This window comes from Coloeus monedula (genome assembly GCF_965178545.1).
Source record: "Coloeus monedula genome assembly, chromosome: 22".
Classification (NCBI taxonomy): Eukaryota; Metazoa; Chordata; class Aves; order Passeriformes; family Corvidae; genus Coloeus; species Coloeus monedula.
This window is the reverse complement of record NC_138802.1, coordinates 3,063,341-3,081,043: the sequence shown is the minus strand read 5'-3', so window position 1 is coordinate 3,081,043 and position 17,703 is coordinate 3,063,341. Positions and strand designations below refer to the sequence as shown.

At 53.9% G+C, this 17,703-nt stretch overlaps 1 protein-coding gene across 2 annotated transcripts in view; it reads right to left on the bottom strand.

Moving 5' to 3' along the window:
- The window catches only part of PRDM16 (PR/SET domain 16), a 287,456-nt gene extending 285,445 nt beyond the window's left edge, over positions 1-2,011 (bottom strand). For both annotated transcript variants that reach the window (XM_082295866.1, XM_082295867.1), the window contains exon 1: positions 1,954-2,011. In XM_082295866.1, coding sequence (XP_082151992.1) covers positions 1,954-1,990 — 37 coding nt within the window. In that variant the 5' untranslated portion in view covers positions 1,991-2,011. The remainder of the gene's footprint in view (positions 1-1,953) is intronic.
- Between the last annotated feature and the right edge of the window lie 15,692 nt (positions 2,012-17,703).

Below are 17,703 nucleotides of genomic sequence, written 5' to 3'. Positions count from 1 at the left end.
AAAAAGTTGTTATTTGAACGGGGACGCTTAAAACGAGTGTTTATTGAAAATAAAATAAAATAAAATAAAATCCCCGGATTAATTCAAAGAACTTCCCGAATGACGCCCCGGCGATGGGGTGACAATGTTGACCACGTAAAGAGTGACCCATCCTGCCCTGAGCAGCGCTGGCGCCCGCAGAGCCCAGGGAGGTGTTCGGGGGGCACACGGACACGATTTGGGGACAGGGGGACCTTCCTGGAGCGCCATGGAAAATGTCGCGACACCAAGGTAAATCGCTGGGCCTGGGGCTGCTGCGTGGCGGCCGCAAAACAGGAACGGCGGCCGGAGCTCGGGGCCGGCGACAAACGCGGCGACAAAGAGACTTTGTGAGGAAAACTGGCCCGAGGAGCAGCGCTGGGTTTGGAGAGCGGGGTCCCCCCGGAACGGGGGTGTCCTCCCCGGGAAGGGGCGACTGCGGCTCATCCCGGGGGCCGGGACCAGCCCTGCCCGCTGACCTTGGCGGCGTGAAAAGGCTCCGAAAGAACGAACTTGAATGACAAAATCAACCTCGGAGCCCACGTGTGAGAGCGCTGCGAGCGCCCGTGACCCCTCGGCAGCCCCGGGGAGAAGCTGAACCCAAAAGAGGTTTGCAGGGGGGGCTGCCCCCCATCACCTGCGGGGATCATCTCACCTGGGGGGGATCCCCCCGCCCCGAGCCCGGCTCTGAGCGGCCCCAGGTCCCCCCGGGGGGCTCCCGTGGAAACCCACGCGAGCGAACCGGAGCGGGCGCCGCTGCTCGCCGGAGCCTCCTCCGAGAGCTACGAGCAGAGTTTCCAGCGGGGCACAGACTGCGCTGGAACTCCAGCTCCAGATATTTCGCACAGAGGCAGAGCGAAACAGAAACTAAATAATAGTAATAGTAATAATAGTAATAGTAATAATAGTAATAATGATAGTAATAGTAATAATAATAATAATAATAATAATAATAATAATAATAATAGCAGAGAAGGACGGACAGGCTGCCCCGGCTCCGGGATCCTGCTCTGACACCGAACCTAACAGGGAATCACCGAGGAGCCATCCCGAGCCTTTGCAGCGGGACTCTGCGGGAGCGGGGTCAGAGAGGACCCGCTTTTCCCTGCAAAAGCCACATTCTCCTGCTCGGAAAATCCAGTCTGAAAAGGACTCGAAAGAAAGAACGAACGGGAGAGGGTCCGCTGGAAGACGGAGGGAAAAAGCTGCGCGAGACTTACGAGCTGCAATTCCACCCCCAAGTAAATTTTAAAAAATTAAAAATTAAAGACACTCCCCCACACTCCCCTCCCCCAGACCTTCTTAACCCCCAGCTGGGACACCCGAGCTGCCTTCAGGATCTTCCCTCTGGACCTGCGACTCCAAAGCCCCTCACTGAGAGCGGATCCATTTTTGCTACAAATTCTCTTCCTTCCCTCTCCTCGATAATTGTTCCCGAGACCAGAAGGGTTTCTCCCACACCCCCCCCGCCGTCTCTGCCTGTCTCTCTCCCCCCTCTCTCCAGCGCTCCGTCTCTCCGCTCCCGCCGGCAGATGCCAAACGCAGACCTCTAGCGCCCACTATTTCAGGACCCGGGAATATTATTTCACAAGACTTGGAACGACTCAATAAAAAAAAAAAAAAAAAAAAAAAAAAAAAAAAAAAAAGTTGCTCGCTATCCCCTTTCGTCAACTTCCAGCTAACTTTCGCTTTTCTCCCCCGGCCCCGCACCGCCCGCCGCCCGCCCGCCGCGCCCGCTGTAGCGCGGAGCTGCGCGGGGCAGCGCGGAGCGGCGCGGGGCAGCGCGGGGGGACCCGCGCCCAGGGGCGGGCGGGCGGCGGGGCTGCGACCGCCGCGGGGAGGGCGAGAGGGGCTCAGCCCCGCGCAGCCCCCGGCCCGGCTCCGTGCCCCCGGCCCCGCCGCCGGTACGCGGAAGAAGGGAGAGAAAGGACCTACTTTTGGGCAGTTTTCTCGCCCTCGCCTTGGATCTCATCGTGTCGGCGTGTGGATTCCTCTCCTCCTCCTTGAGCCCAGAAGCAGCTACACACTATCTTCATCTCCCCAGCATTGTCAGTTTGGACACCTTCGCACATGCGCACAGAGCATTCAATCTGACACCCTCACCAGGGCCAAAAAAACTTTCCAATGTATTCATCATCATCGGGCTGGTTTGGTCCTTTTTTTTTTTTTTCCCTTTTTTTTTTTTTTTTGTCCTATCCTCTTCCTCAGACCACTTATCTCTGCCCCCTCCTCTCTGCCGGCACCATCACAGCCTTCCCCTGATCTGCCCCTTTAAGAAAAATCAGCCCTCTCCGCTCCTAACCCTCCGCACACTGACCTTACACACTGGACAATATTTAAGGATCAAGGTGCCATCCTATAAAGAGGTGATTATTATATTATTATTATTATTACTACTAAATAGCAATGCTCTAGAGAAAGTTTATTAGCAGTTGTCATCTTGTAAACGTTCCTAGTTTAGACATGCTTTTGTTTTTAATCTGAAAAATATTTATTTATGTAACTTTTTAACCAGTGTCTGTCTTTATTTTCTTCTCTTTTTTTTAACCCTTTTTTTTTTTTTTTCCTTCCTCACCCTCTTCGGCTCAGGGGGAGTTGCCTAACTTTAAAAAATAATAACTTTTAAAATAACAGAACTCGCGCTGTTGTGTTTTGTCGGTATTTCTCGGGTTTCTACCAGAATTTTTTCCGGCGTTCGGCAGCTTCGCTCCTCGTTCCCGGCTCGGGTTGTCGGTGTTCGCGGGGGTTTTACCCTCGGTTCGGCGCGGCAGCCCCGCCGGGAGGGCCCCGGGCCCCGCACCCCGCGGGCAGCGGCCGTCGGGAGGGGTCGGGGAGGGAGGGCGGCCGCTCTGCTCTGCCTTTCAGGTGGAAGGCAGCGCGCTGGGGCAGCGCTCCCCAGGGACGGGGGAAGCCGCCAGACACCTGAGGACAGGGGGGAGAGGAAGGACAGACACCCCCGGAGCGCCGGGGAGCCCCCCAGGACCTGGCCGCCCCCCCCGAGCGGAGGTAGCGAGCGCTCGGGCAGAGCCGCTTTGAAGAGAGGAGCGAAGTGTAAATAGCCGGTGATTGATGTGCTGGCTTTGACTGCGGAGAAAGCACTATTTTAATTCAAGTGGCCAGGTCAGATGGTCACGGAAGAAGGTTGAAAGGTAGGATTTAATGAGATTAATATGGAGAGAGGGAGAAACGCGCGTCGTCTTAAACATTCCATAAAATAATGGGGTGAGGGCAGCGCGGCGCTCCGCGCTGGAGGTGAGGACCCATCCCGGGGAGCCCTCGCACCGAAGGGCACCGCAAAAACAAAGCAAAACTTGTGTGGGTGCGTCAGGTCCCTGCTGGAAGCCATTCCGCCAGCTGCACTCCTGCCCTGCAGGTGGAACTGGGGAGGGGGGGAATATTCCTGCTAATTACCGGTTTTCCCCTCCTCAATAAACTCTTTAATTGCAAATGGGAGCAGGGGCCTTTCAGATGCTACCGAGGAGCCGGCGTTCGAGGGAAGGGTGGGGGAGCAGGAGGCCAAATAAAATAAATCCGTTTGAAGGGAACTCGTGGCCACGTGTCGCCTAAAATGCCGAAGCGGTGCCTGTGAATTCCTGCCTCGAGGACGCCGTTCCACGGCGCGCCGGGCACCCCGAGGTTGGGAAAACAAGCTCTTCCCAGCCTCACCGGTGAAACAGGAGCTCGAGTGTTTCCAACTCATTGAAATATTTCTTCCAGCCATCCTGGACGCTCGCTGTCCCCGCGTCCCCCACCGAGCTGCTCCCGGGACAGGCGGATTTCAGTTTGAAAGCGTCGTCCCGTGTTATTTCTCGCTGTTATTGCAGCGGTCTTCTGGCAGAAGACCGGATAGAGCCGGGAGAGCCGCGGCTGGCGAGGGGAGGATGCCCCGGTCGCAGCCTCTCCGTCCCCGAGTCGGGGAACGAAGGTCACGGAGGGCCCGGAGCACCGGGCCGGCACCGCGGCCGTGCCCCCCCGCAGCCCGAGCCCCGCAGAGCCCCGGCTTTTGTTTTTTTGCCAAAACCCCCTGCATCCCCAGCATCCAGATTCCCCCAGGAATCAGCTCCTGCGGGGAGCAGCCGCGCTCCAGCGGAGCCGCTCGGGGATATCTGGGGAGAGACAAAACGCTTTTGGGGTTGCACGGTTGGGGGGAACTTGGGGGGTATCGACCACGGTTTAGGTGATGCTTCTGCAAACGAAGCCCCAGAGAAGCGATCGAAAGGCGCCGAGCTGGGGCTGCCCCGGTTGTCCCCGGCACCTCGGGTCTGCCCGTGCCGCCTCCCCGGCTCCGGCCGCGTTCCTGCCGGGCCGAGGCGGCAGCGGCCGGGCTGGAGCGGGGCTCCCGCAGCCACCGGCGGGCACGGAGCGGGGCGGTAAGGCCGGGCTGCGCCGCTTTGCCAGCCAAGGAAAGGGGGAGAAAGGGGAGGAAAAAAATCCCCTAAAATTAAAAAAATTATGGAAAGAGGGTGGGGGAAAAAAAAGAAAGAGAGAGAGAGAACGAATTTTGAAGGGCCGGTGCCGAGGTGTGCTGGCCGCGGGCTGTGATGCGTGTGGGAAAGGACACGGTGCCGTCTCCGACACGAGTGGGATCCCTTCCCGCAGCGGCACGGGTGGGGGTTGCGGTTCCGCCCCCGGGAGCGGGCCCCGTCTCCCCAGCTCGCTCTAAGCCCAAACAGCTCGGGGAGCGGCAGGGCTGGCGGCGAGGGCAGGGGCCCGGGAGCTCCGGGGACAGCGTGTCCCCGGCACACGCTCCTGTTCCCACCGAGGCTTCTGCCTGGCTCCACGGGTGCCTCGCTGCATCCCGGCACTGAGCCCCCCGTGGAAGGAGAGGGGCTCCTGGGCTCAGCAAAGCCCCGGAGCGAGGTGTGCGGCCCGGGCAGGGAGAGCCTCGCAGCCCCCCCCGGGATCCCCGAAGCCCCCCCCGTGTCCCTCCGGGCGAGCATCCCGCGGCGGCCACCGGCTTTTGCAGCCTGCACCTGTTTGAGTGAGTGTCGCTTCCACGGGGAACGGCAAATTAATGACCGTGGAGGAAGGGAGAAGCGCCAGGAAGCTTCTGGGCGCTCCCGGGTCAAGCCAGGTGGCTGCCAATGAGCCGGCTCAGGGAGCCGGGGCCCTGCCCGGCCTGGAGCCACGCGTGCTCCGCCACTTCCCCAGGAACTCTGCCCACGGCCAGCCTGGGGCACCCCGGGGACGGCTGAAGGGGAAAACCACTCCACCGGAGGCGGCCGATTTTCCACAGAGACTTAACAACCGTCTCCTGCAGGGAAAGAAGCAGCCAAGTCCCTCTGCACCGCGCGTGCCAGGGGCCAGGGGCCCGCGGGGCTGCCAGGGCGGCAGGGCATGGCCGGGCCGAGGGGTTTCTGTGGGGTCTGGGGGCACAGGGAAGCGGGCGGTGCCGAAATGAGCCTGTTCGGGGTCGATCCCCTCCGCCCTTGCCCCTCTTTGCGCCTCCATGCTCGCCCCGCTAATTGAGATCTCAGCGCGTGGGGGGCTCCCCGCAGCTCTGGGGAGGGGGCGCTGGAGCGGCAGGAATTTACGGGTGGGTTCCTTGGCATCTCCAGCACGAGCCATGTGTTCCCAGGTGTTTTACAAGGCGGGCTTGGAACACACGCTCCAGGTGAAGCGCTGCGTGGGAGCTGCCCGGCTTCGCTCCCTGCGTGGCCCCTCCCGGGAGCCCCGGGCTCGGGTGGGCACCCACGGGGGCACGGCAGAGGGGAAAGGCGCTGGGCGAGCTGTTTTGCACAAGTATTTTTAAGCGGTAAAGAAGATTAAAATGGTTGAGCTGGTCCAGCTCGTCCGGGCGCTGCCGCACGCCCCGAGTCACCCCTTGGCGAGGATTTTCGCATAAATCACTCCTTGTTTCTGCGCGCGGTTGCGGCGGGATTAAATCGGGAATTAATATTTGAAACTACGCAAGAGCCCGGCGGCACAGGACGGGACTGCGCTCCGCGGGGGTCAGCGAGCCCCGCGCGGATCAGGCTCTGAGAATGTCACACGCTTCCCTAGGGATTTTCCCTCCTAATCTGCCGCTAATTAGCGGCGGGAGCGCACCCACGGGGTGATGCGGGGCTGCCTCGCACCCACGCAATGGAGCAGCGCGCCTCGCGTCCCCCGCTGCCAAGGAATTCCAACACCTCCGGGACGCGCCCCCGAGTCCCGGTCCCTGCGAGGAGCCGGCGCAAGGGGGCGGATAAGGACAGCCGGGAGCCCCGGGCCACCCCCGGGGCTGCGGGGACAACGGCGGGCCCGGGGGGAGTCCCCGCCGAGCATCCTTCGCCCCGGGCCGGCGGCGGGGGCAGCTCGCGTTGCCAGCAGCAGCTCTGCCGGCGGCCGGGGCGAGGCGAAAAACATGAAAATACCAAAAATCAAACTCTCCAAAGGTGGCCTCGGTCCACCCCCCCCTCCCCCCCGTGCTGTGAGGAGGTGGCGAGACGCCGGCAGGGTCCTCCCCCCGGTGCCGGTGCCACCGGGAGCCGCTCGGGGTGGCTCAGAGCAGCTCTGCACGCAGGTAGAGGGTGATGGAGCTCAGTGCGGGTGTCACATCCTCCACCCCGCCAGACCCTTTCCTGAAGTGACCTATTTAAGCTCTCATTGGTTTAAATTAATTTTTTTACCCGAAAACCTTTGAGAAGCGGGGGAACAAGCACCAGTGAGAAAGGCAGGAATGGCTGCATTTTGTACAGGGGAAAAAAAAAATAAAGAAATTAAGTCACTCTTGCTGGTCCCCTCAGAGATGAAATACAGGGGGAAAGGTCGATATCGCTGCATAACCTGTGCCTGCACGTCACTGTCCTGCACCTCTCTTCCCCGGTATTCCAGCTGCACTGAAACCCGTCTGTGCATCAAAATGAGGTTATCAGCCTATTTTTTTTCTTTCTTCTTAATTCTAGAAGAAAGCACTGGCTCCCCCGGCCATGAAAAAACACCGTGTAAATTGCCATTTCAGATTTTTCAAAAAACATGTTCAGCTCTAAGAATTCCTCCGAATTCGTTACACTCCACCACGCGAGGCTGCGCCTTGCTGGTCCCGGCGAAGGTAAAAATTCACGTCCTAAAATAAGAAGTCGTAAAAAAAAAAAAAAAAGGAAAAGAAAAAGAAAAGCACCATTTACATTTGAATATCTAACTTGAACATGATTATAATTACAATCGTCAGACATCGAGCAGTGTTGTCTCCCATGAACAGACAGTTTTGGGGATGTAAACACAGCAGTTTTAATCGTGACGGTCTCTGGGAATGAAGGGAAATTAAGGAGTTACAGCAATTTTTTTAGACGTTTGATCAAAATATTTTTGCTCGGAGATTGCTTGCCAAATGAAAGCAAAATGGGAACGATGGGCGCTGTAATTCCGCAGAGTTTCGTCATGGAAAGAGCCCAAGCCCCCGGTTCTCAGGGCAGTGGGTTCTCCTTCCCCCGGGGCTTTTTTGGGGAGGTTCTCTCCCGCGGGAAGTGGCCCTGGGAAACAGGTATCGGGGACGCAATTTTCGATCAAGCATTTTCCAGCCGAAAAGCCGAATTCTGAAGGCACCACAACGATCGGCGTCGCCTTTTCCTTCTGAATTAACACAACTCCCCCCGATTCAAAGCTCGCAGGGAGCTGCAGGACGCGGCGGGGCCGGGGCGCGTTCCCCCTCCCGCAGCCCCGCTCCTGGGGTTCCCTTGGCCGCCGGGACCCCCCGCTCCTCCCCGGCAGCCCCGAGCCAGGCCCGCAACCCCGCGCGGGCTCCGGCCAGGGAGGGATTTGCTTTAATTAAATCTTTTGGGGGTAGGCAAGGGGTGAACCCCAAAACGCCTTTTGCTGCCCTGCCAGAATTCGGAGCTTTCTCCGCTCGTCCCCGCAGAGCTCTGCTGGTCACTCCCCTCCCCTGGGGCTCCCCGAACTCCCACGGGGACGCCGATGGAGCCCTCGGGAGGCGTCCCCTCGCTGCCCCCTCCTTCCGCTGCCCCTGGCTGTGTGGGACGGAGGGTCACCCCCCAAGAGCAGCTCGGTGGGGGCCCAGGGGACACCCAAGGAGGCCTCCGCTACCCCCGAGGACCGCGACAGAGGCGCGGAGTCCCCGCTGTGAAGGAGCCGCGGAGCCCCCGCGGGTTCCGCGCCTGCTTTACTTGCGCTTCCCCGCTCAGGACGGCAGCGGAGGGGCTGCCTGGATAATTATTAGCTATTAATTGAGTTCAAGACCTTTTATGGCGAAGGGAAATGAGGAGCCCGACCACTGATCCCAAGGAGGTGCTGAGCGCAGCCAAGAGCCGCGGACGCGCCGTCCAGGGCTGGCGAGGCCCGGCCTGACACCGAGTCCCGGGGGCGGGGGGGAAAAGGGGCGACAAGAATTCATTAGGTGAAAATTATAGAAACTTTAGACCGAGGGATTTATTTACGAGACACCTTTGGGAGCTGCCGCGGGGAGCGGGGGGAGACGGGCAATGCCCGACGGGGCGGGCCGGGGGCTGCGCCGGGGTCCCCGGGCAAGGTGAGGAGCGCGGCCCGGCCTCCCCCCGGACCCCCAGCGAGCAGCGGGGCTGCTCCTGCCGATCCCGTTTCCTTATCTTTCCTCGCTCCCACCTTCCAATTAAACTTCCCCAAATTGCCAAAAGGCTGATTTGCATGCAAGGGACCCCGCTCAAAGATGCTAACTTATTGTCTCCTCCCAGAACTTAACATTTCTCTCTTCAGTTCCCACTTGAAAGAAGTTTTAGAACAGTATTCAAAGACTGTCCAAACGAACAAAACCTTCCCCTTCGCTCGGGAGAGAAATCCGGTGTATTCAATACGAGGGCATATTCTCAGAAGTTCGCAGATTTGGGTTTAAAGGCGGTATTGTTCGTGCCTTTTTCCTGAAGCTTCTTTATATTTTTTTTCCCCCTCAGACCACGGCTCACATGCCTGCAAAGGATTATTAAAATAAAACATCATAGAGCATTTTTCCTCCTATTTTTTTTCCTTCTTCACTGTTTAGAATTACTCTTCTGGAGGAGCTTTCCAAGCATCCCCCCCACCCCGCAAGTCATAATTAAGAACACTTTTTTTTTTTTTTTCCTTCTAACAAACAGCAAAAGTAAAGAATCAAACCCTTCTCCGAATGCTCCTTTTTCTTTAAAAACTATCAGCGTTCTAAAATCGGAAACATTTATCTGTTCCCAGAACACCTGAAAACATTCTCGGGGCTGGACAGACGCTGTTCTTCCACAGCTGAACAAATTAAAGCGGCGAGATTTTGATACCAGAAGCATCTGTGAGAGCATAAAATAAACGCAAACCTAAATTCTTACTGGGTTTGAAAAAAAAAAAAACCCAACCAAAAAAGCTGTTTACAAGGCGCCGGGATCTCTGCGTTCAAACATCCCCATACACACACAGAGTTTTCTTTTTAGGATTAAAAGATGATGATCCAACGAGCTGAGGATGTAAAACTCCTCTGGGGAATGCGATAAACTGCAAAAAGCCAGTGGCAACTCATTCCTGATTAACTCCTTTTTATAAAGGGGCGGAATGGAAGCGAACAGGGACCCGACGGGACACGCACATATTTTATTCATTTAATACAAAGCAGCTTTTAAAAAAAAAAAAAAATCTTTAAAAAGGCAGTTCAGAGCATAACTCACGGGCCGGGGGGGGAAGGCAAAAACCTGATGGGGTGTGAGGTGATGTCGCCGTCATCCCTCGCTCCCGAGGGAGCGGGGAACGCACCGGGCAGCGGGAGGGACGCGCTCCCCAGGCTGCGGCAGCGCTGCCCGGGCGGGGGGACCGGCCCGGCCCCCCCGGGACCCCCGGTCCGAGCCACGGGGGGACAGCCCCGATGCTGGGGACCCCCCCTAGCCCCCCGGCAGGACTCTCCCCGCTGACCTTAAAGGAGGAATCAATGAAATCGTGTAAGTGCAGAGAGCACAAAGAGCTCCTGTGCTCGGCTCTGCAGATCATAACCAGAGATGGGAAAGTATTTACGGGACTCTTGGAGTGACTGGTCCATCACTACCGAAAAAAATAATATTTTTAACCGCAGGGAACCAAGAGTTCATGTAGATTTACAAACGAGGGCTTGCTGGAGAAAGTAACTGTAAGAACATGTGTTAAAAACGCAGCAGAAAGAATTCCATCGATTTCCATGAGAGGTGGATCGCATCCAGGAAGAATGAGTCAACTTCATTCCTTGGGCAGAGCTCGCCAAACTGAGGAGAATTCCACCAGGCAAGCCTTTGGATCACCTCGTGTTCCCCCTTTCCGTGTGCTGCTGTCCCACCCATAACCTGTCAGGTGTGGTTGTGGGTTAGAACGAGGTGGGAATTCTTTTAAAAACGGCTTTTAATCCCCGCGAAATAATGTTCGGAGAAATAAATTCTCCCCCCGATGTGGCATCAGCTGCAGATAACTGCTGAGCCAGAAAGACTCTCACACACAGGACACCACCATCCAGGGCAGGACAGGAGAGCTCAGAGCTCAAGGAAGGCGAAAGACAAAATTTACACATCACAGGGATCCATTCCCGTGTTCTGGCTGCTAAACCCCGTTTCTCCTTTCCCCACTATTCCAGTGTTGAACTGAGCAAGGTTTTGGCTTCATTTCCACGGAGGAGGTGAAAACTCTTGAAGTCACTGCAGTGCTTCCTCCCCAGCCCCATCCCCCAGGGCAGGGGGACCCTGTTCACCCCCCAGGAACGAGCAGAAGCTTTAATTGAGAGAGAAACCTTTCCCCACTCACAAATGCACATTTATCGTGGTTTCTTTTTACAGGTGGAAGGACAAACTACTCGTTCTTCTCAGAGATTTGGGTTGAAACAGCAACGGCCAAACACTGCCAGAGTTCTGCTCTTGGCATCCAGACACCCCGAGTTTCACACACACCCTCCCATCCTTCTGTTAATTAAAGAGCTCATCAAACCTTTAGCAGGGAGCTCATCAGGCTTCCCTCACCTTGCTGGTGGCTTCTTAGCCCACAGGTTGGCCAAACAAGAGCTTGTGGCAGCCCCACAGGGACACCACGGTTTTGTCGTGAGGTGCAGCCCCTGATAAGCTCATCAATGAATAGTTAAAAACCGAGCTCCAAAAGCGTGGTTAGAAAATGAAATGCAAATATATACAAAATAGCCCATGGCTCCTGTGAGTATAAATGCCTGTCTACCTCATGACTGCTATTTTCCAGCCAGCTTTCCAAGCAGAGCAGGCCTTGCACTCCTGTATCTACAATTGTGCCATTTATAAGCCAGGAGCCCACCTCGCCCAAGCGCTGGTTCCTGCAGTGACTCATGTTCCACTGGGTTCATTCCTGGGAAGACTTGTGCTGAAACAGAGGAAAGAGCAGAACCTTTGGGGGAGGAATGGGTGTGAAAGCACCAGACACTCACTATTCCTCCTCCTCCTCAAAAAGCCTGAAAGCAGTGGTTTACATCCTGTGTGAGAGAAAGGCCTTTCTAACTGGCATTAAAAAGAAAATATTACAGAAGTCTGGATGAATAATTCTGGCTCAGGGTGCCCAGAGAAGCTGTGGATGCCCCATCCCTGAAGTGTCCAAGGCCAGGTTGGATGGAGCTCTGAGCAGCCTGGGGTAGTGGAAGGTGCCCCTGCCCTGCTCATGGAATGAGATGAGCTTTAAGAACCCTTCCAACCCCAATCAGTGTGGGATTCTGTGATAGCAGAAGGGAATAAAGTTTCTGAATGAAGGATGAGGTGATTTATAAAAAAGCAGCACAGCAAGCTGCAAACTCGAAGCCATTTGACAGGAAGGGACATCTTGTTTTCTCAGGCCTTCCCCAGAACTGTGTTTCATTCATTTACTGTGCCCAAGTTGCCCGCTCTGCTGCTGGAAGGGCAACCTCCCACCTCCCTGGTGAAAGAATACAGCAGTAAAACATGTTCTAGGTGTGAGTAGGTGGCTTTTACCCCCTCTGCAATAACAAAGCTGTGCAGGACACCTGGGCAGAGCTCCTGCTTGGAGAGCAAACCGCCTTTGAACAGCAGAGAGGGCCCAGGCAGGCACCTCCCACCCACACAAACTCATCTGTCCTGACAGACACCTCCAGACCTCCTCCTGTTCTCATTCTGGATCCTTCCAGTGCCCTGGCACACATCAGGAGTTGCTTCATGGCCACTCAGCTGCAGTTTTGCTCCCTTGGTACGAGTGAGATGGGGAAATGGTTTCATTTCTCTGAATTATAAAGTTAAATAGAGCGAACTGAGAAGCTCCTTGAAAAATAATGGAGTGAGATCATCCATACAACGATTTAAATTCGTTAAGGGAGCTTCTCTGCCTGACCTGGAGCCGCTCTGGCAGTCAGACCCCCACCACAGAGGCTGGAGCCCTGTCCCAGCAGTGGCTGCAGCTCCCCACCCCCCCATTTCCACAGCCAGACCAGGTTTCCTTCCCAGCTCCACCCCAGGTTTCCCAGAGCAGAGTCTCAGATGTCTCATTCCATAAAGCCGTGGATTCCTCCATAAATGGCTCCAATAAGAGCAGCCCTTGCATTCAGCATCTGCCCATGCACAGAAGCCCAGACTGGTTTGGGTTGGGAGGGACCTTAAATCCCATCCCATCCCATCCCATCCCATCCCATCCCATCCCATCCCATCCCATCCCATCCCATCCCATCCCATCCCATCCCACCCCCTGCCATGGGCAGGGACACCTCCCACTATCCCAGGATGCTCCAAGCCCCATCCAGCCTGGCCTTGGACACTTCCAGCTGCTTGGGGGCATTATAAGGGACAGCACTCCTTCATATGGGGAACATTTTTTCTGTAAAATCACTACTAAAAGCTCTTTAACTCTTCTCTCAAGCAACCCAGAATGTGACTCGATTACAGAGCACGAAAGGACTGGACATTTGGAAGGGAAGTTGAGTCACAATCAGTGATTTTGTCCCAAAGTTCAGCAGAGGGAACCATCCAGGCGGTGAAACATTTGATTATGAAGTGTGTCAGCCACTAAATATGGGCTGGGAGGGCACAACAAGGGCTGCAGAATGACTGGGAAGTACTAAAATGGAAAAATGTCAAAATTTCAGCAAGGGAATGAGCAGCCATTGTCCCCAGTTTATTTTTTAAGCAGTTGAGAGTTGCAGCTCTTTTTGAGCTGACACTGAGCTCTGTGAAAGGCCTGCCAGCAAAGCAGGTGAGAGTTCTGCTCAATAACTACCTTAGCCTTTAATTTTTACTGCTGGACCTGGTTATCACCACCCACCTTCACCAGGCAAGGGAAAAACATCACTTTAAACAAGGACACCCAAAATTCTGCATTTAACTGTGAATAAATAAAAATCAATGTGTTGGCAGTGTTGTCATTCACCAAAAAACCAAATGAAACATTTTCCCCTCCCATTAAACACAAACTGACATGAAACTGCTCATTTTATCACTCAGATTTCTGGAAAGCCAAAATTCTGACCACGTCTCCATTTACCCATTTTCTCACTGCTCCTACAAGCAGACATTCCACAAGGAAATTCTGGATGCTTCCAGATTAATAAAACTCCCAAATTTATCACACATCTGGTATGGATCTCTGGGAAATACAGCCTTAGGTGTATGAACTGTCCCAAACTCACAGAAGTAAGAGATGATCTATTAAAGAATTACCAAAACCCAGCTCACATCACCCAAGAACAGAATCACAGCTCATTAAATTATTCAGTGGGTAAGTCCAGGATTTTTTTGTCCCTCATTCAAGTGGCTGCATTTTAGCAAAGGGAAAAAAAATCTCAATAAAAGAATTTTGTTCTGGTAGGATGAGAAAAATGCTAACCATGTTTTTATGGGAGAAACAGAGATAGAGCACTGGCTTGAGCACTGAAAATCTCTCATGCCCTGATCTATAAATAAAACTGGTTGGGCTTTTCTTTTGTACTAAATTTAAAGGAAAGTCTTTTCCATGGAGAGTTTTCTTTAAAGCAAACTCTGCCCCAGAAGGACTTTAACGATGGTGTTTCCAACAAGCAGCATGAATGAATTAAACAATAAGTGCAGGCAGAGAGCAGCTGTGTGTTTCTTTAACAGAAGCAGATGAATGTGCAGCTCCAGCACGGCTGGGTTCTCCAGAAAGGACAATTCCTCATGGTTCTCACCCAGTTTGCAACCAGTTTTCCTCCTCTCTGTGCTCCAGGACCTTGGCTCAGGTGCCATTTGCCCTCCAGCACCATAAAAAGCTTCCAAGTTGGCGCCGGTGGCCGTCAAGCAGAAATTCCAAATTTTGTTTCACGCACAAAATGAAATTATTCAGCTTTTCTGGGAGTTATCCACAGGGAAAGAGGGAGGGAAGGCACTTGGCTGTCCTTGGCAGCTCCATCAGCACCACAGAGCACCCAGAGCCTCTCTGCTCGTCTGGGCACAGCTCCTTCCCTTCCCCTCGAGGTAACCACTGTCATTCCTCAGGCTGGAAATCACCAAGGCCTCCCTCCTCTCCTCACAAAACTCTTCCAAGGTCCCACCTGTGACACTTTATTGTGCCATAAATTGAGTCTCTCCTGAGGGGAGAGGACTTGTTGAAAGTCCTCGCAAGGAGTTTAAAAGATAAAGCAAGGTGTCTTCTTTAGTTTCAATGCTTCCAGATAGTTGTTTATTAAGTCTTTTCAGAGAAACTGAGCCACTAGCGTGACCCAGGTACAGCATGGAAAGAAGTAAAGTAGGAGTGAGAGCGAGAAAGCCTGATTATCAAGATTTACACAGCCTTTTAAAGACATTTTAACCAATAGTTACTAAAAACGTACATTATTTTTACTTTCCTACCAATTATTCAGTAACACGGGCAGGAACTGCGGCATTTTCTATCCAATCAATCCAAACTACTTTTATTGCAGAATATGGAGTGGTAGAAGAAGGAGAAGAAGGTTTAGAGAACAACAACAATCCTCCATTTTGATATTTCTTACTCTTATCTATTTACTATAAAGAGAAGCCTAAAACCTCTAAATTTTTCACCCTGTGCCAATCTCACATCGTAGTCTATCACCTAATTCACACCACTGTATTTTCTAGTTGTTGTCTAACTGTTGGTAATTTTCCCCAAGGTTTAAAGCTATACCAGTGGTGTCCAGGGGGGTAAAAACCCTTAAAAACAGGCAGAGAAATATTCTCGGCACTCTGGGTTCCTACACACCTGGAGCCACGAGTTCCAAAAGAACCCCCTCAGAGGGGCACCACCAGTGTCAGCAGCAGCCCATGGCACAAAGCCACCGGCACCGGAGCCGCTCGGGGCACACTGGGGCACGACAGGAGAACCTGCTGTGCTTTCCAGTGTTTGCTCGTTAGCCTGGCACTAATTATTGCTGTCTGCTGTAGCATCAGCCATTAGTTATTGTCTCCTGACTTTTCAGACACTGTCACCTTCATTTCCTGACCAAACTGCTGCCCAAAACTGCTGCACAGGCACCGCGTTTCACCCCAAACCCGACAGCGTTCCTGCAGTAACCCAGGTCTCCCAAACCCCTTCCTGTGTCAGTTCTGGAGTTCCACTCGCTCCCACTTTTCCTTCGATTTCCTCCCAGCCTCGATGCTTCCTGCCCTTCACATTTTCTAGAAAAGAAATGGGCTTTCTCCTCCTTTCAAGGGCTGCACCTGCTGTTCCCTTCTCCCTCTGCGGAGATTTCTCTTGACACACGCAGGAATTGGGGATCCACACCAGGCCCCAGCAAACCTGGGGGAGATGAATTAATTTGAAGCAAACCTCTCCCCCAGCCCCATCCCAGCCTGACCTCTGTGCCAGCAGAGCAGGGACTCTAAAACTGCTAAATTTTGTTCTAACAAAGCGAAAAAACCACAAACATTGCAAAGGCTCCTGCCAGAACCACCCCGGCCTTGGCTGGTGCTCATCACCCACAAGTGATTTCCTCAGTGTAAACTTTAGTGATGCAGTGCAGGTGCACAAACCGGGCATATAAACCAGGATTTGGGTGTGAGGACTCTGATTCTCTTCCCTGGAGCTGTGAACCAGCCTTCAGTTCACTACCCCAAATCAGATAAAGGTCTCCGAGAGGATGGGGAGCCTCCAGGCCATGAGGAGGTACAGGGAGGAGTCCACGAGCAGAAAACTTCCCCTGATGAACTAAAAAGCAAGAAAAAATCCTCTCACTGTCCAGGGCAGCACCACACGTGGTGGCTGCTCCAGCTGGGGGGCTGCTTTGTCCATGCAGGGAATTCCTTCATGGATTTGTCAGTGTTTGAAGAGCAGGAGAGAAAAATTCTGCCTGAGAAACCTGGGAGAGCAGAAGTAGTCCCTGCCCGTGGCATGGGGGTGGAATGAGGTGGTCTTCAAGCTCCTTTTCAACCCAAACCATGCCGTGATTCTGTGATTCTCCAAGCTCTCTGACTGACTGGAGAGATCCCCATTGTGTGCCTAAAACTCCTAAATTTTCTTTTAACAAAGCGAGAAAACCACAAACATTGCAAAGGCTCCTGCTCATCACCCACAAGTGATTTCCTCAGTGTAAACTGAGACCCATTCCACGACAGAGAGAGGAAAACCCCACATGTTGAAACATCTCAGCTCCCTGAGACTGAAGACAGAGAATTAATGGATTTTGGCTGGGCTGCTGTTGATTCCAGGGATATGTAAAGCTCATCCTGGGTCACTCAAATCACAGCTCCTCCTCCCCTCCATATGCTTGTGGTGACTTGGGAAAGGGAATTCTGGCAGCTTTGGGGACTCTGGGACGGCTGAGTTAGTGGTTATGGATCCCAAAGGGTCTCTATTTCATACTCATTAATGCTCATTATATTTCCAATGCTCAGAATGTTTTGTGAGCACAAAGGCTGAACTTCCTCCCGCCTACCCTGGAAATACGTAAACCCTCAGGTCACTCGACCTGCTGATGTTTCTATTTCCAGGAGAGAGCAGGAACGCTGAAAAGAAATTTTAAAAAACCACCCCCAAAACAAGTTTTTCCCAGCAAATTCTGACGTATAGGATGTGACATAATGGTGCAAAAACTTTTAGCAAACAAAAAAAAAACCCGGGGGTTTTAAATTGCTCTGCTCAGGTTTTGCTGTGGTGGGAGGTTTAATGGGCTGCACTTCACTTCAGAAGGGACACAAAAGCACAGACAGTCACCTCCAGAGTGGCACAGGGAAGGGGAAAACAATTTCCAGGCAAAAATATATTGAGCCAAAAGCACTGCTTGTAGGTGACAGCAGCCAGAGGCGTTTGGTGTCACGGGGCTCTCTGGCTACTGGGGACATTTGCAGGGCCCCTGTGCAGGGGAGAGGTGGCAGTGACGAGGGGGCAGGGAGGGGACAGGGGACAGAGCCAGATTTCCCTTTTTCCAGGATAATTTCCTGGGCTCTGCATTTCCCTGGGCGCTGTCAGGGTGGGTAAGAGCACCCTGAGGCACAGGCACGGCTGTGCCCACGCCTGGGGCTCTGTGGGTGTCAGGGTTCAGGTGCCACCCCTGCCACAGAGGAGGTTTTGGGGGTTTGGCTCCTTCAGCAGGGCCTGAGTGGCCACGGGGAGCTGTGGGCTGGGAAGGGGAAGAATTGAAGATGATGCCCCCCCTTATTTTGGGGGCTGCTCCCCCTGCAAGGTTCTCCTCAGCAGGGGGCAGAAGGGGTTTCTTCATCAGGAAAAATTCCTTCCCTAAGTGACCACGGTGTCTTTAACAAACTTAATTTGCTTTATTTCCAGGCCTTGGTGCAAGGGAGCTGCTCCTGCCGTGGTTTGGGTTTGGAGCATCTCCCCTGAGCACCTTCAGCCCCACACAGCCCTCAGCAA